The 25,845-nt window shown below is 35.6% G+C and overlaps 1 protein-coding gene across 2 annotated transcripts in view; it reads left to right on the top strand.

The window, feature by feature from the left end:
- DPYD (dihydropyrimidine dehydrogenase) overlaps window positions 1–25,845 on the top strand; it is an 836,293-nt gene that overhangs the window by 386,211 nt on the left and 424,237 nt on the right. For both annotated transcript variants that reach the window (XM_045064888.1, XM_045064890.1), the window contains exon 12: window positions 22,485–22,669. In XM_045064888.1, the coding sequence (XP_044920823.1) occupies window positions 22,485–22,669 (185 nt within the window). The remainder of the gene's footprint in view (window positions 1–22,484; window positions 22,670–25,845) is intronic.

Raw genomic sequence — 25,845 nt, 5'->3', positions numbered from 1 at the left:
TATTTTATCTGCAGGACATCAAACATCTTGATATTTGGAAACATCCAGATGTTTAATGTCATCAAGATAAATGTTTTCAAATAGCTGGATGATGGCCTGAATTTGTCACTTTTCATCTAGATGTTTATGTGATATGTAGACACAGTCACAGTTTGGTTTGTTTATTCATTAACTGGGTTCAGGAAGAAAAAAAAAAGAAACATACGTAAATTACATTCTATCATCTAAAAAATCATACTGTTCTTATTACTCAGCACATCACCTGAAGCTGAGTAAAAAGTTGAATCATATTTAACTAGCAATTAAATCACCTGTTGATGATTCACTTATCAAGGACTAATTTAGCTTACCCATCGAAATTTATGTTTCACAACTGACATCTCTAATATTAAGAAAAATGTATTTTTTCCCAAATAAACCTAAGTAGATGTGACTCAGATCATATAAAACAGCTTTCGCAAAACTTGGGCTCATTTACATGAAAAGTGAAAGATTTAACTTAGTATTTAAAATATGAAATTCAGGAAAGGTTGATCTAGTCATGTTTATTTGACAAAGTCATTCCAGAATGTATTTATGTATTCTACTTGTGCATGTTTCTTCCAGGGTTTCACATGTACTACTCGTATACATCTAGACAAGTAAAGGAAAAACGGCCTGCACTTTCCTCTTTTTCCCTTCTCCTCTTGTCTTGAAATAACAGATGCTTGAAAAAATTATCGTTAAATAGAATTATTTGCTTTTCCAGGGCCTTTCAATGTTTGCATTTAATAAGAAGCTACTTTCCAAGCAAGAGGGGTGCTGGAAAAGCTGGAAGGTGAACTAGCATTCATGCCTCTCTTTCCCTCTAGAAGTTTTCAGTACTGTTTTTTGAGTGGAAAACATTAAAGAGAGGAAGGGAATCAATAATTGTTAGAATTTTACCAAGAAGATCTTACCCAAATGGCATTTAAAATTTTTGTTTAAATTTCAAAGTCAGCAAGTTTCCATATGGACACACATATTAGCTATAGTGAAAATCAGTTTATAGGAAGCAAGTTGTCCATTCAGGTAAGAAGAGAAACTGTTCATGTCTCCCTTTTCTACCTTAAGTCTTATTCCTTCTTGATACCTGTGTGATGAGATTTATGTGTGACACTACTGTGAGCATCACACATGTGATACTATGTGATTTAATAGATTTTATCTCTAACACCTTTCTTAAACTGTTGACCTGCCTCTCCACCCCTCTTCCCTCCTTCCCAGCCTCACTATGCACAGGCTTCTATGAACTGCATGCCTAACTATATAACATTTTCTCAGTCCTCATTCTATTTTCTGCATTTGACAATGTTAAATATTTCTTTCTATTTGAAATGCTCTCTCTAAGTCACTTAACCTTTCTGAGCCTTAGCTTCTTCCTCTATAAAAAAACAAGCATAATAAAACCTTCTCCCCTTACCTTTCAGGACTGTTGTCAGAATTAAAATGAAGTAACGTGAAAGTGCTTTGGAAATGTAACACATTATTATTGTTTATGACACTCTGTTTTCTTGTTTTTTTTTCTTCTTTTAACTATTCCTCTTTTGAGCCTATCACTGAATAGTTTTCTCCCTCTAGCTTATTACTTTTTAGTGCTTTCCCAAGTTCAGACTTCACCTATTATCTCTTAATATATTTAATCCTTCAGTGTACCAACCACCTCATCAATTCATTTATTATTCATACACACATTCATTCCTATAAGAAAGACTTAATAAACAACTTCTGTGTGCCAGGTTGAGGCTAGACTTCCAGTAGACACTATTTCACTTCTGTGTAACTGGCTTCAAAATCTCTCTCTCCACTCTATGTCTCAGAAGACATTTCATCCTTTCTTGTATGACCTGTGTGTAACAAACATTTACTCAGCATCTCATGGATACCCAATACTAAGTTGTATTCTGGAGAGTACTAAGATGAATGAGCTATTCCTTCTACTTAAAAACCTCACAGACTGGGGCATGGGTCAGACTTTTAAACAAATAATTGTTTTACCAAGTGAGAAATAATATATTTAGAGACATGTACCAAGTAAGGAAGGATCACCTCATGAGGTTTCCCTAAGGCAGATTGCACCTCAGCTTTGCTGTTATTTAAATGGTACTGTAGTTCTCCTATCGCTAATGTTCAAGATGTTTTCCCAGATTCAAATATCTAATTCCAGTTTTCTTTTCATTACATTCGCCAGTGTTACTGTACAGCCTGCATACTGTAGGATGAAGCTCTTTGCACTTGAGAACTTCAGCAAGTGGCTCTATATATACTATGAACCCAGCTTTATTTCCCATTCTTCCCTGTAGGATTCCTCCCAATATCTTCACACAGGTGGATTCCATACTGGTTATTCAGAAAGTCCTCGCTGAATGCATTATATAAATATAAATATATGCTGAAGAATTCAAAGCATGAAATAAACTTGACAGAGAAAGTATGATGATAACATTTTCTCAGCATTCTCTGATTATAGTATTTTAAATGAAAATACTTGTAGCATCTCAGTTATATCAATAACACATATTTATAAAAGTAACCTAAATTGGGAAATTTCAAGGAAATTAAATTTTTAATCTCAGTGTTTTTTTTCCCCTTGTACATACCACGTTACTTTTGCAAGTTCTTAATTTGTGAGTCTCACAAAGAATATAAAATAACTTTACTTAGTATTAAGCACCCAATATATCTGTAATAAATCCTTCCTGTTGTAAAAATGGTGAAAGCCTCAAAGCTTATAGAAAAGTATATCAAATTTATAAAACAAATATGGATAATATCCTTGGATATTGTTTATTTCATTGCTAATGAGGCTAATAACATATATGAGTGATCATCATTATTTTATCTAATTCTATTTTATTTCTATTTCATTTTTTGGGTTGTAGCAGTGAGTGGTAAATAGGAACAAAAGACTCTATTCCACATCCCTCTGCATGGAATATATATGTGCTTATTAGGAACACAATTTAATTGAATCCTTCATTAACTACTGTCCCAAATTCTAAAGGCAGTGTGGTGTTTGATTTCTAATTTGATTGCGATAATAAAGTCTCAGCCTTATTTGATATCTTTCCTGTGAAAAACTAAGAGTGGTTCTACCTTTTAAAAATTCTCATCCATTCGCTCTAAGTATGTAAGATTCCAAATCACATTAAATTGGGATTTTATTGTTCAAGACTGATTTTAAAGTCTGTCAGCAAATTAAGCACAAGCTACCTCTACTGGCATTTCTAGTCCACAAACATTGCCCTTCAGTGGAAATTTAAAAACCTTTATATATTTCAACAGTAGGTATTTTGTGATACACGAAGTCTCCTCTTCTGCTAAACACCAACGTCAAAGTTTATTGAATTGAATGTTCTCTTATTTTGTTTGTTTGGACAGTCTCAGGTTTAAGAGACTCCTTGCTTATTCTAAGTTTATCTTACCTTCTCTTTCTGCTTGGAACCAAATGGCCATTTGTGGAAGTGTGCATATCTTTTCTGTTAGTTTCGAGCTGATGAGGATAATTGTTAGCATTTTCATTAATCTCACAGCTTCATTTTTCCAGTGGAGTTAATAATAACAGTTGGCCTTGTCCTCACCTTCCAGCAGATCTAGATGACGTAATTTTATGTGCCTCTGAATATGCTTCCAGACAACTGAAGAAAGGCACTCTAGCCCTTGCCATGACCCCTGTGCCCCTTCTATACACTGCATCCAACCATCCTCTCATTTTTTGAAATGTTGACTTTAAAAAGAGCTGTATGCTTTGATCTTCTAGAACTTATTGCAATTTATCTTCCAGTTAGATTGTAAACCCCCAATACATAAAGACTGTACCTTTATAGTAAGTTGGAGTCCCAAGAGTAGCCAACATATTAGTGTGCCTATAGTAGATGGATAATATATAGTTGTGTAATGGACTTGATCCATGTTAAGTTACTAATTTTTTACACCTATTTGTCATTTCTTCCCACTATGTGGCCAGTTTGGTTTATTTATTTTTTTAGAAAATAGAAAAGTTAGATACAGTTCTGTTTTCTTATTGTTATTGATTTTTTTTTCTGTTTTGGCATAAATTTTTGCATTCTTTATAATCCAATATATACTATACCTAATTAGAGGCTGTCTGGTGTAGCATGGGTTCTGGAGCCAGGCTGCGCAGCTGGGAACCTGGCTCCCTTAGTCTCTTTGTACTTCATGGTCCCGATCTTTTAAGGAGGGTTGATTATAGTATCTACCTTCTCAAGTTATTTTAAGAACAAATGAATGATATATGTAAAGCACTTAAATATCTATCTGGCATATGGTAAGCATCTCCTAGATGTTACTATCCTTACATAACAAAGCATATTTTAATAATTAAATTGCATTATATTATATCCTTGTGATAGTATGAATGTTGTTTAGGAATAAAAATCAAGACTTCATCTGGGAACTTAGAGGTTCTGTGGATATGTCTTTGTAAATAAGTAAAGAATGTGCTTTTACATTTATGATTTTTTAAATATGAAAAAGTTTCGTATATTTGGTTAGTTTTTTGCAGAAAAAGATTATACAGACTGTAACTGTATCATACATTTTAAAATGTTTTATTATCAATTCTGATGTTTTTCAAACTATCATCAAAGGGAATGAAATCTTTCAGTTAATTTTTAGTAGTAGTCAGAAATCTCCATTTTGAGTTTCTGCAAATCATTTTTTTTGAAGATTTATTTATTAATTTTAAAGAGAGAGAAAGCACAAGCAGGAGGGGCTGGGAGCGGGAGAAAGGATCTCAAGCAGACTCTGGGCTGAGTGCAGAGCCCAACCTGGAGCCCTATCTCCCTCAGGATCCTGACCTGATCCTGACCTGAGCCAAAACGAAGGGTCAGACACTTAACTGACCGTACTACCCAGGTGCCCCCAAATCAGGTATATAAAGAGAAAAGGATTTTTAATAACTTCTTTTCCTCTTAAAAAGGGTGAAATTGGGCCAGGTTTTCATTTGTTTAAATTTTTGATGGATCTCTGTTACTTTTAAGGAGAGGGAAAAGCACTTTTGAGGATACTAAGTTTGAGTTTTAAGTGCTTGAAAATTATGGAATGATATAATTAAGATTAAAAATCTGTGTTTTTGGAAGGGAGACATGGGATGAATGGTGGCAATAAAGCTGACTCCGAATAGTGCTACATGGCACTGCTCTGGCGAGCAAATGACAAAGGGAACTCTCCTGGTATAGCAAGGAATGTGTGGCCCTTCTTCTAGGAAAGGAGTTTATCTACTTCTCTGAGTGCCTACATTTTCTTTCTGTTCAGCTTGCTAGAAATAACAAGAAAACACTAAGCCTTCTTTAGTTCTTTCTGAATTTTCAGTGAAACCCTCAGAAACCAATTGCCTTGATATCATTAATTGAAGTTAGTTTCATAAAGGGAATGTTTTGGGGGGAAAAGGATTTTAAAATCACTTACCAGTTCTTTTTATTGGAAAACTCTAATAAAAGTTTTTTAAAACCTCATGGGGGCGGGTGCTGGGCGGCTCAGTGGGTTAAAGCCTCTGCCTTAGGCTAGGGTCATGGTCCCAGGGTCCTGGGATGGAGCACCGCATGGGGCTCTCTACTCAGCAGGGAGCCTGCTTCCTCCTCTCTCTCTGCCTGCCTCTCTGCCTACTTGTGATCTCAGACTGTCAAATAAATAAATAAATAAATCTTAAAAAAAACACAACCTCATGGGAGTAAATCAAAGGTTCTGCCAATACCAGCTTCTAGTGTAGCTTTGATTCACTTGCCTCTGTACTGAAAAGAAGTGCAGGCCATGGGTTAATGTGCCTTATTCTGGCCTAAGTCAGAGCTAGAAATTGCCAGTTAGGCAAGAAATGGTGTGCACGAGACCCTGACAGTGAAGACTTTCAGGAATTTTTCAAATGTGTCCATTTGTCCTCAGTTACTTATGTGTTAAAGAAAACCTAGGAAAAAGTTTTTTAAGTGAGCACTGGGTGAGCCTGGTAATAATGATTATCTGTGCTTTAAGACATAGCATCAATATGCTTTGCTTGTTTTATTCCTTATTATGGTAATTCACTGAGAGAGTTGGAAACACTGTGCCATTTTAATAACTCCCCCTCCCTTTTAAACTAGTGTCTTCCACTTTTCAAACAAGGAAATATCTCTTGCAGAAGCTACTGGTTGCACTTAGAGATTGAGCAAATTTTCTTTGAACAATTGTCTACTCTTTGTGGCCTCCAGCTTACAAAATTCCTCTTCTCCCTTACCAAAGATAAAGAGGAGGGGAGAGGAATGGGTACCAGGTTGAGACTATGCCATAACTGGTCAAATTTTCACTGTTGGATGCATTTTTTTTTTTAAATAAACGGAAATACTGGCAACAAATTTCCAGGGAGCAGACTGTGGAGTACTGGACTTCATTTGAGACAGGAGAACTTTTTGGTTGACAGCACAAATGTCAGAGTAAGGGGCTTACTGAATAACAGAACTGAGAATGGATGAGATAGAATTGAGAACTAAACCTGGCAGTCCAGTGTAACTTACTGGACATGTAATAGCACAGTAACTCGCATGGGACTTTTCTTTCTACTTCTAAACGTACTGGGAGGGACTTCAAAAATCTTATATTCTACTCCCTTCATTTCGCAGGCGTATTTGTTTAACTAATAACCACTGATAGCCTGCTATTCTAGGTGCTGAGCTTAGGTTCTTGGGATAAAGTGCTGAAAACGCCAATGCAAACATTGTCTCCAGGAATGCAGTTTAACAGGGGAGAGAAACAATGAAGATAAGCTGTGCTAGAGGGAAGCACAGAATGCAGTCTGAGGGTTCAGGGAAGCTTCCTAGAGGAAGTGAGTTATAACTGAAACTTTGAGGGGTATGTGGGAGTTTACAGGTGGAATGGGGGTGGGAAGGGAGGGAGCCCCAGGGAGATTATGCAACTTGCTCAACAGCACACTGTTAGATTAAACAGTCATTTTACAGTCATCTTAAAAAGCTATATATATAAAAAAAATCATGTCTTTTTGAAAGTTGTCATCAGCCTACTTATTTCATGCATGTTCTCATCTTTATAAATGAAGGTCTGAATTTTCCATTTTTATTCCTAAAATTGAGCTTTTTATTTTATGATTTTTACCACTCATTCTCTCATGATTCATCATGCAGCAAATATTTCTTAATGTCCAGCTATGCACTGGCCAGGTGCTAGGAATACAAATATGAGTAAAAGAGAGTCTTTGCACTTCAGGGATCCATGGGCTAATGGAAGAAACAGGCGCATACATGCATACATTGTAACACAATGTGCTAATTTTGAGATCACATTTGGACTGGGTTTTAGAACTTCAGTAGGAGTTGCCCTGTTAGAGGGAATATCATACACAAAAATGTAAGCTGACGAATGGTTTCATGTGACCAGGCAATGGTGAGAAATTCTGTTTAGCTGGAGCAGATGATGTATGATAAAATAAGGGTGGGACATGGGTAAGGGATAGGATGGTAGGAAATTTGGCTACAAATATAGACTCCAGAGACTTATATGCTAAACTAGGGATTTTGAATTGTATTCTTTAGACATCCGTGATAAATGGAAGTTTTAGATATGGGGGAGATCTTTATTGTTAAGGAGATCATACTGTTAAGTGCTTGGATCTTGCACCATTTGTGTATTCTTCAAATAATTGGGAATTAGAAACCATGAAATCATCTTTGAGGTGGTTCATATCAGAAGGCAAATGTGTTTTCTAGTATTGAGCACCTGAATTAGGCAGCTATTCACTCAGTCATGGGTGTGATCCCACAGTGTAGATCCCCTAATGGGAAGGTATCCCAGTAGGATTGTTGGTACTAGGGAAGGGGGAGAACCTGTGCCCAAAGGGGCAGCTCCGGAAACTATATGCGTGACAGAAGTGAGTTATGTATGGCTAATTTCTCCTTCCAAATTCACAAATTATGATTACTAATTTCAGCTTTTTGAGGACTGGTAAGATACAGAGACACCACAACTGTTATAAAAATGATTGTTTCCCTACATGGAAAGAGGCATCAGGAGTATGGAAGAAGTATGTTACTCCACCACAGGGGCAGTAATGTTAAAAAAAAAAAAAATGGCCTGGAATTAAGATAGAATAGTATCAACAAAACCAATTAAAAGACGGTGTTAGTTTAAGTGGCTTCTGATTAAGGTTCAAGTAGGTGGACCTCCAGAAGAACATTCAGGACAAGACATATTTCTTTCTTTCTTTTTTTTTTTTAATTTTTAATTTTTTTAAAAAGATTTTATTTATTTTGACAGAGAGAGAGAGAAATCACAAGTAGGGAGAGAGGCAGGCAGAGAGAAAGAGGAGGAGGAAGCAGGCTCCCCTCGGAGCAGAGAGCCTGACATGGGGCTTGATCCCAGGATCCTGGGATCATGACCTGAGCCGAAGGCAGAGGCTTTAACCCACTGAGCCACCCAGAGACACCAGGACAAGACATATTTCTTAAATAGAAGAATCATGATTTGGTCATCTGTCTGATTTAAAAGCTTGCATGTGGAGTATCTAGCATGGTAATTTGATGAGATGTTCTTAATGCTGATAGCGTTCAGGAACACAGCAGATGGAACAGATCTGAGTGAAACGGTGACTTGTTGCATTTGGATTTCCTCACCCGTTCAGCTGGAAAAGGGACTAGAACTCAGGAAATAGAGAATGATTGAAAATAGACATTGGGAATTATTATATATCATTTGTCTTGTTTTTTCGCTGTCACAACCCAGTACCTAGAACAGGGCTATTCATCGATTGACTTGAAGAATGAAAGCTATCATAGCCTTTGGTTTGATAACATCCTCTTAAAAGTATAAGAGAGCATATGTGGCATTTCTTCTGGAATTCCAGAAATATCTCACCTACCACATTATGAAGGGGAAAAGTCAATTTGTTACTGCTGGTTTTCAGGTGGTAAATATCTTAAGGAAGATATGCTGTCAAGCCTCTTTTATTCCATGATTCTGTACCTTTGCTCTCTTACTGATACGTGTGGTTCTTTACACTACCATTTCATTTTATAAAGCCTAATAATAAGACATTAATATCTCCTTTGTAGTATTTGATCCTATCATGAGAATGAACTCTTTTTAATATTCCCTGTATACAGTCTTGCTTTCAACTATATTTTGGGCAAGAACCGTTCTTAGGAACCCAAAGGTAGAACTGTACATGTTTTCTTTAAAATTGCCCTAATTATCAGATACTTTAATGGCTGGAAGTGAGGATGAGGTGGTGGAATCTATGCAAGTACTGGCATTTCTGCAGAATAACCAATCAAAATAATGGAACCTTTGCAGAGTTTTTCTTTGGAATTATTTTAAAAGGGTGGAGGTGATGGGGAAGGAGGTCAGACTGATAACAGTGTTAAAAGTGGTTTGGAATCAAAATCACATCACTTACAACCGCCTTAGACATCCATTTGAAGTACAACATGATATTTCTGTAATTATTTTACTTCCCTCTAATAACTGCATAGGAATAGGTTTGTTTCCCCAGTGAATAGCTCTGTTCAGAGCCTTCCCTTATCTTTATTTTCCAGGTTTCACTAGTGGTTGATATCATATGCATTCTTACAGGGAGACAGTGGATAAATCAGTAGTTTTCCATCAAATCAAAGATTATATTCAAGAGGTAGAGCAGTGGCATGAAACAACTTTTGCTGGGGAAAGAAGGTAGAAAATGGAAAAATAACATAATTGTTTCAGAGAACAGAAATCACAAGACATAGATGATGTTATTCAACATTTAGTGAATGTAATAGATGTCCGGGGCTTTTCTGACCATGGCCAATTATATTTGTCTTTTAAATGTTAGTTAGCTATTATATACTTAAAGTTTATTCTAAAACCTAATATTCATGTGAAGTATTAAACTACACTAAGCTGCTACACAATGTGAAATCAAGATGTAAAATTTAGTTAAATTATAAAGTAATGATGTATATTTTATGCTAATATACTTAGTAATAGGTATTTTGTTTTGCAGATTGTTTTGTTATTGGTTACTTTGCATTTGTATTTTTGGCTAACAGCACAAAATAAAAATAACAATATACCTAATTTAAGATAGTCTTTGGTTAGGTAAGTCATTGACCTGCAAAAGTTTTAATTGTATCAATTAGAAAATTACATTGGATCATATTTAATATCTATCTTCCAAATATGGAAGCTACTCAATTCAAATGGAATATATATATGTGTAATTTATTAGGTGTCCCAAATGTGCTGGCTTTGCTGGAGGAGAAAGCCAGCATTAATATTAATATCCATTCAGAGGTCCCACCCAACATTTATAGAGACTAATGCCAACCTTTTTTTTCATGTTAGCCATACTTCTATTTTGTAATTATGAATCTCTCTGAAGTGTTTCCAAAGGACCTTTATTTACTAGCCATTTATTCTTATATATGAATGAATGAGTGTCAAGCATATTATGCACTATATGCTTGACAAATATCCAGTGATTTTCTAAGTCCTCTGAAAAGTGTATTGACAAATCACTTGATTTAATATGTCCCTGTTACTTTCCCCTATATTTGTACACTGCTACCATATGAACTTCCACCTCCTTAGTATGGAGGCATTGTTCTCATACGTTAGAATCTAAAATTAGCCCCCTTCGCCCATGGTGGGATTGAAACCAAATACCTCAATTTAATTTTGATACCCTTTTAATATCCCCCCCTACATACTCGTGGGACCTTATTTCCCATTCTTTCGTTCTGTATTTGCTAAGTATATTCGTTTCTGTGTTAGGTCCTCTACATTGTCCCTGTCTACTGGAGCTTTCAGTCTAATAGAGAGAGAAAAATATACCTAAATAAAAATGCCATTAGATAGATAGTGACACAAGGAGAAATAGATAACCTGTTAGTGTAACACTCAAGGTGGAGAGATGACTATCAGCTCTAAGAATCAAAGAAGGTTTTATGGAAGCAATGGCATTTGTAGAGATGAGGATTGGGGAGGACTTAAGAGAGCAGAAATAGGGAAAGCACATTTCAGCACAGTGAACAGGTAGATACGTACACAGAATGGTCACTTCGGCCAGATCATAATGAGTTGCTGTAAAGGTGGAAAAATATATCGTTGCTAACTTACAACTTGCTTTTAATGTTAGGCTAAGGTATCTGAATTTTATTCAGAAGCTGGTGGATACTAGAAGTCTAAAGGGGAATGCTGATTAAATATGTTTTCCTCATACACAGAGGGAAGATAGACATACGTGTGTCTGTTTTGGCTCCTGCTCTTCTCCTACTTCTCTCTGTATATCTTATATATTCTAAATTATATTGACAGGAGGACTTTAGGGTAGTTTATTCATATTTTAATCCAAAATACCCAGCACAGTCCCAAGCGTTCACTGAATAAATGGATGAATGGATGAATAAATGAAGAGATGGATGAATATTAGGATGACCACGTTGGGAAGGACCAGAATAGAATGAAATGACTTTTATTCAGAATGTCCCTACAGAAAATCCTCAGTAAAGACAAAAGCATATGAAAGTGGTATTTATATCAAGGTCAGCAAGTCTTCCTTCTGTTGAGGGAATCATCAGATGCTGGACACTCTCACTTGCATTAAAAAGATAGCCTCCTGACTGGTCATCTTGCTTTTTCCCTCACTTCTATATAATCCTACCAATATCAAACAGAAATTATACCTATTCCAAACCCTGCAGTGGTTTCCTCCTTTATTTAGAATATAGTTCTTCTCAGAGCTTATAAAGCCCTCCTTGAGGAAGCCCCTACTTCTCCCTCAGACCCCCCTCACCTCTTTGCTTGCTTCCTTTCTTTCATCTGCATAAGGCCTCCCTTCCTCCTGCTTGCCTCACCCTAATGCTTCCACAGTGCTTCCCTCTGCCTGCAATGATCTGCCTCGAGATCTTCACACGCTGGCCTATTCTTAGCCTTCCTGTTTTAGCTCAGATGTCATCTCATTAAAGAGCCCTCCATGACCCTCCATCTCCCTAGATCTAAAGCACTTCTCCCCCCTTCTTACTCCCCTCAATATAACACCCTCTTCCATTAGTCCTCTTCATAACCGTCTTCACTATCGTACAGTTCACTTACCTGTTCGCTTTCTGTCTCCTATCTTCTGCCAACTGAAATGTATACCCCACAAGGACAGATCCCTCATTACAGTTTACTGTAGTATCTACAGCAGGACTTAGTACATGGTAGACAATAAAACAGTTGCTCATTGAATGGGTGAATGCAAGCCAGGACCTTAATTTTTTCCTATGCAATCGTGATTAAACTCTGGAAAGAATATCCTGTGTGTACTGCCTTGCTGTCTTTGCCAAATCCTCTGTCCTTAGCCCCTTTAACTGCCTTTTGTTTTCATCATTTACCTCAAATTCCGTCTTATACTGCTCACTGACCTTCCAATCACCAAACTTAGTTACCTACCTTACATTTCTCTTGTATTTTACATCTTGAAATTATCCTTCTTGGTTTTTGTGGCTCAGAAATGCCTTGAGTCTCACAAAATGCTGACGATTCCCCCTCTGGCTTTAATTCATGTTGTGCTTGCTGCCACTTTGAAAACTAACTGGTTGACTCTTACCTGGATTTATGTTTTTGATTAACTTTATCCATCATTGTGACTATATCTAATCCCAAAGTACAGAGCTCTCCTGAGTTCTAGGTGTATACCTATCTCCAAATGTCCCTGAAGACCTCCGGGCTTTTCTCGTTGGTACATCTGTAGCTAATTTGTAGTTAGGTTCAAATCCTAATACTGTGACTTGGGTCACTTACCTCACTCTCTGTTTCCTCAGCTGTAAAACTGAAATAACATCTATTCTGTGAGGATTCAAAGAAACCATATATATTGCCTAGGTCAGAGCCAGCCATGTGTTCATGGAGGCATTTTCAATAAATGTTTGTCATTATTATCATTGTGAATGCATAACCTTCGCCAATACCAAAGGTATTTCTTGACTGCATGGTAATACCACTCATGTTCATATAGAGAAGTCGTATTTTTGAATTATGCATTTAGTTATGTATTAAAATTGTTTAAAATATATTCTACTGTATGTTTTAAGTTTGCATTGAAGTATGCCTACAGCCGATTGACAAGGGAAAAAAAGTCGTAAGATGGATATCAAAAAATAACATTAATGAGCTGCTAAAGCTAAAATTACAGGAACTTATGAAATTGGTTAAACATAAAAACCATTAAACTGTTTACTGAAGCTTCACAGATATACTGCAGCTAATGAGCATTTCTGCTATTTAAATAAGCCCAAATTGAACACACATTACATGGATACATAATTAGTCATGGCAGTCAAACACACATAGACTTACTTTTAAAGCTCTATTTAGGGAATCTTTTCCATTTGATTTATTTTGTTAATTAAAATATTTTTCAGTATTCACTTATATTTTAATAATATTGTTTTCACCAGTAGTATAATTTACTACCGGCTTTCTGTTTGTTTTTATTTATGCTTTAAATGCAGCAAATGGGGATTTTATATTAAACATTTTTCTTAATCCCTTCCTTTAATTATTTATATCACTTGATGGTATCATTCAGCATTTTAAAAGGTTCTTTCACTGGGAAGTATATATAAAATATTTCAGTAGCCTTTCTACTTTTTTCCACTGACTCCTAATTATCAAGAAGTATTAAGCACCCAAATGTGCATAGAATTATGATGATTATGGTCCAAATCAGATTAAAGGATGATCTATTCCTTCCAGGAGTTTGTAATCTTAAGTAGATGGTATCATTGAATATAAATAAGCAAATCAAAGTACGGCATTTGGGAATCCAACAGAGAATTTGAAAACAATCCCCATATATTTCCTTCAAGGACACTGACCTCCTTGTGGAGATCTCTCCCAGATAAAATGAAATCAAATCTTCAAGGTGTTTAGGGTTTTAAATAGATGAAATTATTGCAGAGAAATAAGCAAATCAAGGTGAAGTGCTTGGACAATTTTAATTCTTAATTGATTAGTTGGTCAGTTTAGGAAATGAGAATAGGACTCCCTATAGAATACAAGTAAAACAAAAGGAGTTGCTACAGGCTATTATTGACATCCTTCTTTTTTTTTTTTTTTAACTTGGGGAGCCTAAGCTTAGTCTACTCATGGAGGGGAGGAATATTAAATCAGTACTTCCCCACTGCCTGAATTCTACAAGCATATATAAACTGAATATTATTTAACTATAGCAGTAGAGAAATTGAATAGTTAAGTCAATCACAAGAAATAACCAAGTGCCTATTGTTTCCTAGTCAGTGTGTTTGTCACTAAAGAAGTTTTGGGGTTTTTTTTTAGAAACTTTTTTTTTTTTAAAGGAAAATATTTGGATTTCCTCTCTACAGTGAGCTATCTGTAATTGTGGAAATATGATCTACAAGAAAAATAATCAAGACAGGACAATGTGAGTGCTGAATAAATGGAATGGACAGCTATTATATTTTTCATCGAGTTCCTCTCTTACCAGTTTGTGCTAGATGCTGGGGAAGGAGCAGATATGGTCCCTAAACTCAAGGAATGGTGGAGGCAAAGTAACTAGAATGAAGTCACATAGTGGCTAGGTTAACAGAAAGTGGTTGTGGTTAACTTAACAAAGTAGGAAAAGAAAAGTTTCCATAGGAAGAGTTGACCTGAAGGCTATTATAAAGCTGGTCAAGATTAGAATTCTTCGCTGTCTCTCTACACCCACTCTGCTTCATTTTAATTACTCTGATGGCTCCTAGTTTTGAAACTTTAGAAGACTATTTTTTGGCCCATTCCTGGCTTCTTGTTCCTATACCAAAGGTCAATTGCAAGGAGGTTTTTGGAGTCAGAAATAACTGAATTCAAAAAAGAGCGTGCCACCCCTTGGCTATATTTAAGATGATAATACCTACCTTAAAGAATTGTTTTGTGCTCTAAATGAGACTATTTTATGGGAATATACAGCATCATACCTGCCTCATACAAGGGATCAATAAATGTTCATTGCTTTTCTTAATGTTCTTCATTAGGTGAAGAGATATAAATGAGATGTAAGAGGTAACTAGGAGAGTTTACTTTGCATGAATTGTCAGAATATGGTAACTGACTGGAGGTTGAAATCAATGGAGAGAAGAGTCAAAGATTATGCCAAGATTTTTAAGATTTATTTCTGTGTCCTTTGAGAAAGGAGAATAGGAAAAAGGTGAAGAGTGATCGTGGAGTTAGGTGGAAAATCAGAAACTGTGGTGTCTTTGAAGCCAAGCGAAGGGACATTTAAGAGGAGGAAGTGATCATCTGTTCAATGCTGCTAAGAAATGGAGGAAGGCAGTACCACCGTTAGGGTGAGACAAGTGAGGTGCCTACCTGCACTTGAGCCTGAAGTCCTGAGCCTGGGGACCTTCTTAAGTTTTATTCTTCAGGTGCCTTTCTCACCTCATCCTGGCCTGGTTCTGAAACAAGGTAGTCACTGAGGAGAGTCACTGGATGTGGCAACTAGAGCTAATTAATCATCTTAGTGAAAAGAGTTTTAGTGAAGTTTTGGGAGGCAAATGGAATGGTTTAAAAATAAAAAATACTGTACATGTATGTACATGCTTATGAGAAATAATTCAGAGAGAGTGGCAAATAATAGAATATGTAATCTAGAGAGCAAAATGCCTACTAAGTAAGAGGAGAGGATCCCAGGGTTCATGTGGAGGAACTGACCTTTGATAAGAGGGAGAGTTCTGTAATTATTATAAATAAGAAGGAAGAAAAGGCACCTGGGTGGCTCAGTTAATCATCAACCTTTTGATTTCCATTCAGGTCATGATCATAGGGTTTTGAGATCCAGCCTCACATTGAGCCCCATGTGGGGCTCTGTATCCGTGTTGGGCATGGAGCCTGCTTAAGATTCTCCCACTCCCTCTCCTTCTGCCCCTCTTCCCCACACCTGGCTCTCTTAAAAAAAAATGAGAGAAAGAGTGGACACAGTTCCAGTAGGTTTATAGTTTGGACAATGGGCTCCCATATAATGGGTTCAATGTTCTTTATGAAATATAAGAGAAGACCTTCTCCTACAGTGAGGGCAAGGAAAGGGAGCTTGGTTGATCAAAAGTTTGAGGAGAAGAGAAAAGGTATAAATGGCTCTCACAATGAGTAAAAGATATGTGTGAAAGAGCAAGCTTACAAGCTTACTAGTATCAGTCATGAAATGGTGAAAGCCAGATGGAGAAGCTTGTAAACTGAGTTTTGGATGTAGTAATTGGAAGGGACAGTGCAGTGTCCACACTGGAATCTCGAATAGGCAGCTAAAAGAGCCAGGACAAAAGAGCTTGAAGTTGTGACTGAAGTCATTTTCGTAGAGATGATAATAAAAACACATGACTCAATCAGAGAAGAAGAATGAGATATGGAGGAGCCCAAGCCCAAGATGGACAGTTTAAAGATAAGAAGAGCCTGAATAGAGTAGCATTGTGCAAATCAAAGAAAGAGAGCAAAATGAATGGGGTATAAATATCAGATGTTACCGGAAGGCAGAAGGGAGGAGGACTGAGGTCACAGAATTTAGGGACCATTGAAGATCATATTTCCATTAGAGGGACAGCCTGGAAGGAATAATTGGGTGGTGAAGAAGGTAGACAGTCAGGGGAAATGACTCTAAAATTAGGTAAAGGGGGAGGTTAGAATAAGAAAAGAGAACCATGCCAAAACTGAAGTTTTTCAAAATAGATGAGAGGAGAGCGGGAATATGGGAAATACAATATTCTAAAGAGAGTCAGAGATGTTTGAGGTCCTGGCGAAGTGAGAAGGTGCAGAATCAACGTTAACATTTGAGGGGTTTACAGTAGGACAATGATGAATCTTCACGGTGGGTTCCATTGCATCTGTGAATGGACTGCATACTGATTCCAATACTTAGGCAGAAGGGAGACGTGAAGAAAAGCTCATGCACGCAGACTTGATATTGTGAGTAGAAGGCTTTCTCTGGGCCTCTCCCTTCCTTACCCCAGGTTATTTTATTGAAGCAGAACTCTGATATCCTAGCCCTGTAATTAGAATTCATTTGCTCTTGGTGAGATTTTGCTTTCAGCTCTGAATTACTGAGATTATCTCCTCAGCTCGCCTTTTTGTTTCATTGTGCTTTGGTCCTATTGGCTAATAGGTTATGCAAAATTAAACAACAAGCATATAGATGAATTCATCCATGTTTTCAAGATATCATTTTATTATAAATGCTGAAATTTTTTAGCCCCCCCATTGTTTTACAGCATTGCAAGCACTCCAAAGAATACTAATAATCCTTCTTCATTATGATTTCTGTTGTATTGTTTTATTGTTTATGCAGAATTAATTTATATTTATGTACTAAAATATAACATTCTTGACATCTTTTTATAAATACTGAGAAATATACTTGTCATATGCTCGTGGGTTTCTCTTCTATGTATATGACAGCACAGCTACATCAGTTTAATTGACCTTGGCAATCTGCATCTGCTAGTGATGTGTCCCTGAGGGACGGTTTCTGCAATTTTAAGCTGTGGCTTATTGAAGAACTTGTGTGTCACAATACAATTAAGTCTATATAAAAAAATCATTTCATGCATAACATTAAATTGACTAAAAGTTCTTATTTCAAAACCATTTCTTGTTTTAAAGCCACCTCAGAGTGTCTTTGTTTTTTAAATAAGCTCATTTGAACATAGTAGTAATTAAAGCAGAAAATTAACATAAATCCTGAATGTTTGGTATGAATTAAGGATGTTTTCGTTCTTTTTAAAGACTGCATAAAATTCCAAGCACCATATCACTTAACACATTTCTCTCCCATTTGCAGAATAATATAGACTGTGAATAAGCATGTTTTAGGGTTCTTTTTCAAGTTCTTTTTCTGTTCAACTGTGGAGCCACTGGGACATATGCTGCAGCCTCCATCAAGATGCAACCTCATGGAAATCTGTGGGAAAAGTACGCATATCATAACAGAAAATCCCTCTCCCCTCACTCCCGTTATTTTATAAACAAGGAAGAAAAAAATACAATCCTTCTATTAATATTCATTTAACACTTCATAGGAAATGGCAAGCAGTTATTTGGTTTGCAAATGTAAATATACATTTTTCATCCACTTATGCTTTCACTCCTTCCAAGCTAGATAAAGTCAGAACAGAAGATGTGCTTCTGAGATTTATTTTCATTGTATTTCAAGTTAAATGTATCAGCAGAAATGTAAGGGAGCTGTGAGGAGTTCATAGAAGTATAGTTACAATGATGAGGAGGATGAAAGTCTTCCTCATAAGAAGCAGCTAAATAAATGAACTTCTTTCTGACAAATTATGCATAAAATACATATGTATTTTTTTTCACCGTATCCTCGATTTGAGTTCTAAATTGAATACTTTGAAGCTTACAAAATATGGTTAGATAATAGGAATTACTATATCTCAAGAGTCATTGAAATCATGAAAGGTGTTATTTGGATTCGTAATCTGAGCCAAAGTTTCAATAAATTAATGGATTATTTCCCCCTTCCTTTATGTCTATTTTATTATAAATTTTGGAATTTATGTATATACAAATATACAGATGGATGCATATAGCTCATATACTTAAATACAGAGCCCGCTGTGCCAACAGGGAAATTATCCTAGTCATTTGATGTTCAAGTTGTAATGAACAGTCATTCTTGCATTAGCTCCTTAATGCCACTGATAGAAAGCTTTTTTTTTTTAACCTACTGTAGCATTTCTTTTACAGTCATATAAGTTGTCTATATTCTATTTTGCCAAAAATCCCTTGTAGATATTGACAAATCAACATATGGATATATTTTTTTAAGATTTTATTTATTTATTTGACAGAGAGAGAGAAGGAGATCATAGTAGGCAGAGAAGCAAGCAGAGAGAGAGGGGGAAGCAGGCTCCCCGCTGAGCAGAGAGCCTGATTCAAGGCTGGATCCCAAGGACCCTGAGATCATGACCTGAGACAAAGGCAGAGGCTTAACCCGCTGAGCCTTTCAGGTGCCCCAATCAACATATGGATATTAAAGTGGAAACAAATGATCTCTATTTTGAGTGATGTAAGCTTTTCTGTAATGTATTAATAACATCATAACCTACTGCTTGACCTCATTGTTTTTTCTACTTATTTTTAAAATGAAACTATGGACATGCTAAACTTGAAGTCTTCTAAAAAGATTAGGGAGAAAATTGAGTAGAGAGTTTTTAAAAGGGGACTGAGATCATTTTCAATACAAGAGAAAAATCCTCTTCTTTTTTGGAACACAGTGTTAGAGAGTTGTTTAATTATTAGTGAGGTTAGCTGGATATTACAAATGATAAAATAATTAAAACAGTTAATATTCACATCCAAGACTTCAAGGATAAATGAATCAAATATTGAGGAAAGAGTATATTTTCAAAAGTAAACATAAGTATGTATGAATGTTTGAGACATAGACTCATACAATGCATACATCATGGAAAGACCCATAAATGGAATAGTGCTTTTGAATTCACAAATAAATGCTTCTAGGATGGCTTACGGTGTTGGTGCCAAATATTTTAAGAAAAGCAAGATTTACTTAATAAACTTACAGTAACATCTCCTGACTACTTATTGACCAAGTTAGTGATGGAGCTCTAATATTAAAGTAAATCACACTATATACATTTTTAAGTCACAAGGAATTATAACGCATATTACTTAACTTCCCTTTCATTCGGCAAGCATTTAGTCAGCACCTGGTGTGTATAATGCACTGTACTCAAGGGTTAATTCAAGTTTTGTGAGGACTGAAGTTTATTAATAATTTGAGGTCTCCTTTATTAAAAAAAAAAAAAGAAAAGAAAAGAAAAAGAATTACAAATTCAAATTTAGGCACAGGGCCTTAAAAGAGGACCATGCAAGTGAGAGACCCTGAAGCTTAAGCTTCAAAAACTTCACAGTATATATGTCTTTGACTGTAATAACTGCTATGGGAAATCAAAGATAACTAAGGCATAATCCCTACCTTGCTCAAGCTTAGAGTGAAATCTGTGCTAACCTTCAAGGATATTCCTGTTAAAAAAAAAAAAAAAAGTGAAGAACATATATAAAAGGGCTTTGATCTCCTGGTGAAATAATTTTGGATTCCTTCTCATTTAAAAATCTTTATTTCAGTTCTTTATATAGAACAAAGGCATATCAAAGTCTTGGACAAATAAGGTCATTTCTTACAGGAGAATTATTTTTTATTCACTCTATCTCACATTATATAAACCATTCAATGGTGGTGTGTTCCAGTTACCATTATTATTGTAATAGGTTGAATTGATAAGCCGTGCTCACTATTGACTTTGTTGCAACTCAAGTACCTGTCAACAGATGGTAGTGATGATCTGTTATGCGATGGAGAACAAATGATAAAGGTATCTTTTCATGTGACCTTTAAAGACATTAGAAAGATCTTGTCAAAATGCCGTTCTACATTGAAAATAATTACATGAATATTTAATTTTACTCTCGATGAAAGGTGAAATCACATCAGAGATATAAACACTATCAGATTTTTAAAATAAAAACCTGAGCACAATAACATTACCCCATCTGTTCATTCATTCATTCATTCATTCATCCATGCACTCATGCATTGACTTGAGTGTCTCCTATGCTGCAACTATTGTAGTAGGCTTTGTGGTACAGTGGCCAGCAGCATGGACACATTGCTATTCTCATGGAACCTACAGTCGTGTGGGGAGCAGATAATCAACAGTAATTCTGTAAATAGTTTTCTAAAATTCTAATATTCTGCAGATAGAAAACTATAAAGGTTTATTTTTATGTCTTGCTTTTCTATTATTGTTTAGAAGAAATGGTTTTAGGTATCAGAATTTTTTTTTTTTTTAACATTTGGTGGTTTTATTTTAAACTTGACTCATTAATTTATTTAAGAAATAACTTTTGTGTTCCAAAAATTTATAATCTATTTAAGTTGTTATATTCTCTTTTGAATGAAAGTAAAGAATAGCACCGAAAGTCTGTCCCAAGATGCTGTACTTAAAATTCATGACATGAATACCTGGAGAGAGCATTTAATCTGGAACACTGGCTCAGTTTGCTCCATTATAGATGGTGCTACTATCTTTATGTCCTTCTTCTCTTGATGAACCCTTTTGGTAACTTGTATCTTTGACCTCTTCCAGTTATTAGAATTATGTGTGTACTCAAGGATATTTCTTTAGATATTTTTCTTAAAGGAACTCAAAATCTTTCTTGTCCCATAACACATTTAGATTCATTATAACATAACAAATAATTTAAATTTTTTTTTTGCAAAGCAATATGCACAAAGAACCAATGGTAGTGTGTGCATTTGTTGATTTTTATAAAATAGAATCTGATAGCTAATGTAGCTGTATTCTGGGTCCACTGAATTGCTTACCATTAGGTGCAAATAATTTGGTTAAAATGTAGAAGATTTTATAGCAGCAATGTCTATAATAGCCAAACTATGGAAAGAACCTAGATGTCCATCAACAGATGAATGGATCAAGAAGATGTGGTATATATACACAATGGAATACTATGCAGCCATCAAAAGAAATGAAATCTTGCCATTTGCAACGATGTGGATGGAACTAGAGGGTATCATGCTTAGCGAAATAAGTCAGGCAGAGAAAGACAACTATCATATGATCTCCCTGATATGAGGAAGTGGAGATGCAACATGGGGGTTAAGTGGATAGGAGAAGAATAAATGAAACAAGATGGGATTGGGAGGGAGACAAACCATAAGTGACTCATAATCTCACAAAACAAACTGAGGGTTGCTGGGGGGAAGGGGGTTGGGAGAAGGAGGGTGGGGTTATGGACATTGGGGAGGGTATGTGCTATGGTGAGTGCTGTGAAGTGTGTAAACCTGGCGATTCACAGACCTGTACCCTTGGGGATAAAGATATATGTTTATAAAAATTTTAAAAAATTTAAAAAAAAGTAGAAGATTTTGTCTTGTTTTTTTTATAAAATTTCTTATTGTGAAGGGAAGAGACTGGCCATTGACCCAAATTCACAGTATAACTTTTACCTGTTACACACAGTAACAAGTTTAGGATTGTATGAGTAATATCATATTCATAAGAATAATGGTGTGGACAAAGAAATTTTTAGAAAATTCATTTTATGTTCATTTAAAGGGATTTAAATGGATTTTATACACATTAAAATATTTGAAAGGATGTGCTTCCCTTCTTTTTGGATCTGTACTTTCTAGACAATAAATACTAGATCTGACATATTGCCCAAATCTGTAATCTTTAAAATCTACATGTAAGGTATACTTTGAATTGATTAAGTCAGTATGCTTTAGATGTATTGTTAACTCAGGTATTTCATTAACTTTCCATTTTTATGGTTCATTAATAACAGTTGTTTGAATCCCAAGAACAATAATTAAGTCATAATTTTTCTTAATTTTCAAATTATTGTTACGCGATGCACAGATTAGTCATTGCCTCTTATCTTTCTTTTTTTTTTTCTTCCAGTAAAAGAAGCCTTGAGCCCTCTAAAATTTAACAGATGGAATCTCCCAGAAGTAGATCCAGAAACTATGCAAACCAGTGAACCATGGGTGTTTGCAGGTGGTGATATTGTTGGTGTGGCTAATACTACAGTGGAATCAGTGAATGATGGAAAGCAAGCTTCTTGGTACATTCACAAATATATACAGGTGGGCATTTGTCATCACTTTTAGCCAATTTTTTCCAATGGATATATACTTCTTCATTTATTTTTGCTATACATTCATATGAGAATTTGTATATCGTAGTATATGACATATACCTATACATATATTTACTTGGACAAAATTTTTTTAACATGGACTGGATAACACAACCGCTTAACTGATTGAAGATTCAGTGTGCATTTCTATAGGGAAACCCCATGAAGTTATTAGTTTTGCTGTGTTCAAAATATTTATCAATGACTTAAAGACATAGATAATACATTTATCAAATCTGAATGGTAAACAATGTGATAGCAGATAAGATCTATATTCCTAATGATCTTACACAGTCCAGAAAACTATGTTGTCTGTCCATTTGAATGAGATGGATTCCTATCCATTTCCCCAATTATATGCACCTAATTGAAAAGAAAACAAATATTTTATAAATTTTGATTGTAATTTTTTCACTCTTTAATCTTATGAAACAAATGCAGAATATAAAAATGATAAAATATAAAGTTGAACATACTCTTACAGTAACTGGGTGGTTATGAGGAAGAAAAAAGCCATAATTACTACATCTCAGTTGTCTACTTTTTGACAAAATGCTTTGTTTCTTCTTGCTCTGTAATTGGATTAAATGTAGATATAGTGACCTCCTTTATACAAAATGTTTCTGGAAAGGTTTACTCTTATAAATACAATTCTTCTTTCTTTCCTATTTGGGAAAGACTCTATTCATAACATGCTGTCTGCCTCTCTTTCAATTTCTTTTGTTTGTTTCCCACACACTGACAAAATTCACTTTGCCTTTAATGTCTCCCTGAATATTTCTCTTCCTCTTTGCCATGACCATTTAGTCTTTACGGTTGTCCTCCTATCTTTTTTCTGTAACCTATGCAGGACTTCTTACTACCAGGTACAGCCTGGACTTGGTACTGATTGTATCATATTTTTTATGTTCAATTCCCTGACCTAATCCCACCTCAGCCCAGCATCTCTGAGGAGTGGGGCTTGGGTTGTTGTGGTCCGGGTTGTAGCTGGTTTCTAAGGTCTCTAAAAATGGGTGTAACCAGCTTACAGGTCATGCATAGAGATAAAAATGTGATTTAGGAAACAACATTGTGTGGAGATGACAAATCTAAAATTAAGAATGCTGTCCAAATCAGTCCTAAGTCCAAAGGGATGAGACTTAGGGGAAAAAGGGAAAAGGAATGCAGTTTTAACAGGCAGAAACCTGGGAACCCAAGAGAGCAAAAGCTGGTAGTAGCTTCTGCTCCAGTCTTTGTCACCTATATTTTGGAGAGTCTCCATAGCCTCCGAGATACACAGTGGAGAGGTTCAGCTGCCCAAGATGGACTCCTGATTTGGCTCCTCTTGCTCATTCTGTTGCAAAAATTATCACCCTGTTTTCTTTATTATTATTTTTTAAGATTTTATTTATTTATTTGACAGAAGGAGATCACAAGTAGGCAGAGAGGCAGGCGGAGGGGCTGGGGTGGGGGGAGCAGTCTCCCCCAACTCTCCCCGAGCAGAGAGCCTGATAGGGGGCTTGATCCCGATAGCAGAGGCTTTAACCCACTGAGACACCCAGGTGCCCCTCACCCTGTATTTCTCCTCATTTTACTCTTCTTGTCACAGCACTCTCAATAGTCCAAGTTGTACCTCTGTATAACTCCCTCATCTGTATTTCCATCTCTGTTCTTCTGTGATCCAGCTGTCTGCTGATAATCTTCACTTGTGTGTCTCATTATATTTCAGATTTACTGGACATCACTTGGTTACCTACATTTCTACTTCATTGCTATTAAACTAAACATACTCTCCCAAATCTGTTCCACCTCCAATATTTAACATTTCTGATACCCAGCTTCAAAGCCTCTAAATCAGTGTTCATTATACATCTAATTACTGACTTCTAGATTACTTAAGACTAATACAGTTTTCAAATTCCATTTTGAAACCAAAATAGGCCTCACAGTTTTTTGTTTTACTGTGTAATGGCATTAAAGCAAGCACTTGAATACATGAAATTATAACAAATACTCTATTATATATACAAGAAATAATAAAGTTTGATGAGAAAAGTAGAAAACAATACAATCTCAGAATAAGCTACTTCTTAAAATATAGATGAAAAATTTATACTAGTGTGTTTATGCATACATATTTTTCTCATTATAAGATAATACTGTTGTACACATCTTTACTTATGAACCATTTATTTAAATTTTATTCTCTTCTCTCTCTCTCTCTCTCTCTCTCTCTCATGTATACTCTTTCATATACTTACTTTAATTTGCTTGCTTTTTTGTGCTGAATACAATTTTTGGTTGACCATACATCTCACTTACCATTCTGTTAATTTCTTGAAGAAATGAGACTAGAATCAGGAGATAGGAGAAAAGGCCCTTGTGCGAGGCCAGATGATACCTAGTGAATGCATGAATTTAGTCTACAAGAATAAAAATGGTGGGAAGTCAGAGATACTGAACAGATCTGAAAAGTAAAATTGAATGAGGGACAGTGGAAAATGGCATGTGTTAATGCTTTTTCTAAAGATTTAAATCCATTTATAGCTTTTAGATTAAAGTACTTAGAGAATATTTACTATATTTGTGATGATTGTGATTTTGTCCTACTTCACAGTTATCATTCAAGAGGATTCCTAAGGGTGTTTTTCTTTTGACTTTACTTTTATCTTCTACATCCCTGAGTCTAATAAATGTGTACTGAAAAAAAAAAAAAGAGAAATCATTTTATTTAGCTTCCACTTACTCATAAAAGGAAAGAAACAGAATTTTAGGTATGATGAAAAAGAAAAGTGTGCATGCTTTAAAATACATATTGCTAGGAATGATAGTGTTTGAAATATAAAATTAAAAAAATTCCTGACCAGTAAGAGTTTTGGTTTTGGCTGAAAGCTTTGGACTTGTCAAACAAAGTATTGAATTGCATTTTAAAGATGGAGTAGAAATGGAAAGCAGGTAAAATCTCTGTCAAGTAAAATCAACACTTCCACCTTCCTGCCTGTTGGTTGCAAAGTGCTAAGCAGTGATAGGACTGAAAAGGAACATATAGACAAAGTGAAATTTTTCTCTCTCCACACTGTCATTAACTTAGCTCTGGCCTCTTTCGCCTCTTAAAATTGCCTCCACTCTTCCGTTTGTCAAATC

This window comes from Mustela putorius, unplaced genomic scaffold, assembly GCF_011764305.1.
Source record: "Mustela putorius furo isolate JIRA1106 unplaced genomic scaffold, ASM1176430v1.1 tig00003853_pilon_pilon_pilon, whole genome shotgun sequence".
In the NCBI taxonomy this organism is placed as follows: domain Eukaryota; kingdom Metazoa; phylum Chordata; class Mammalia; order Carnivora; family Mustelidae; genus Mustela; species Mustela putorius.
The sequence above is the reverse complement of the archived record's forward strand: the minus strand, read 5'-3'. Positions and strand labels throughout refer to the sequence as shown.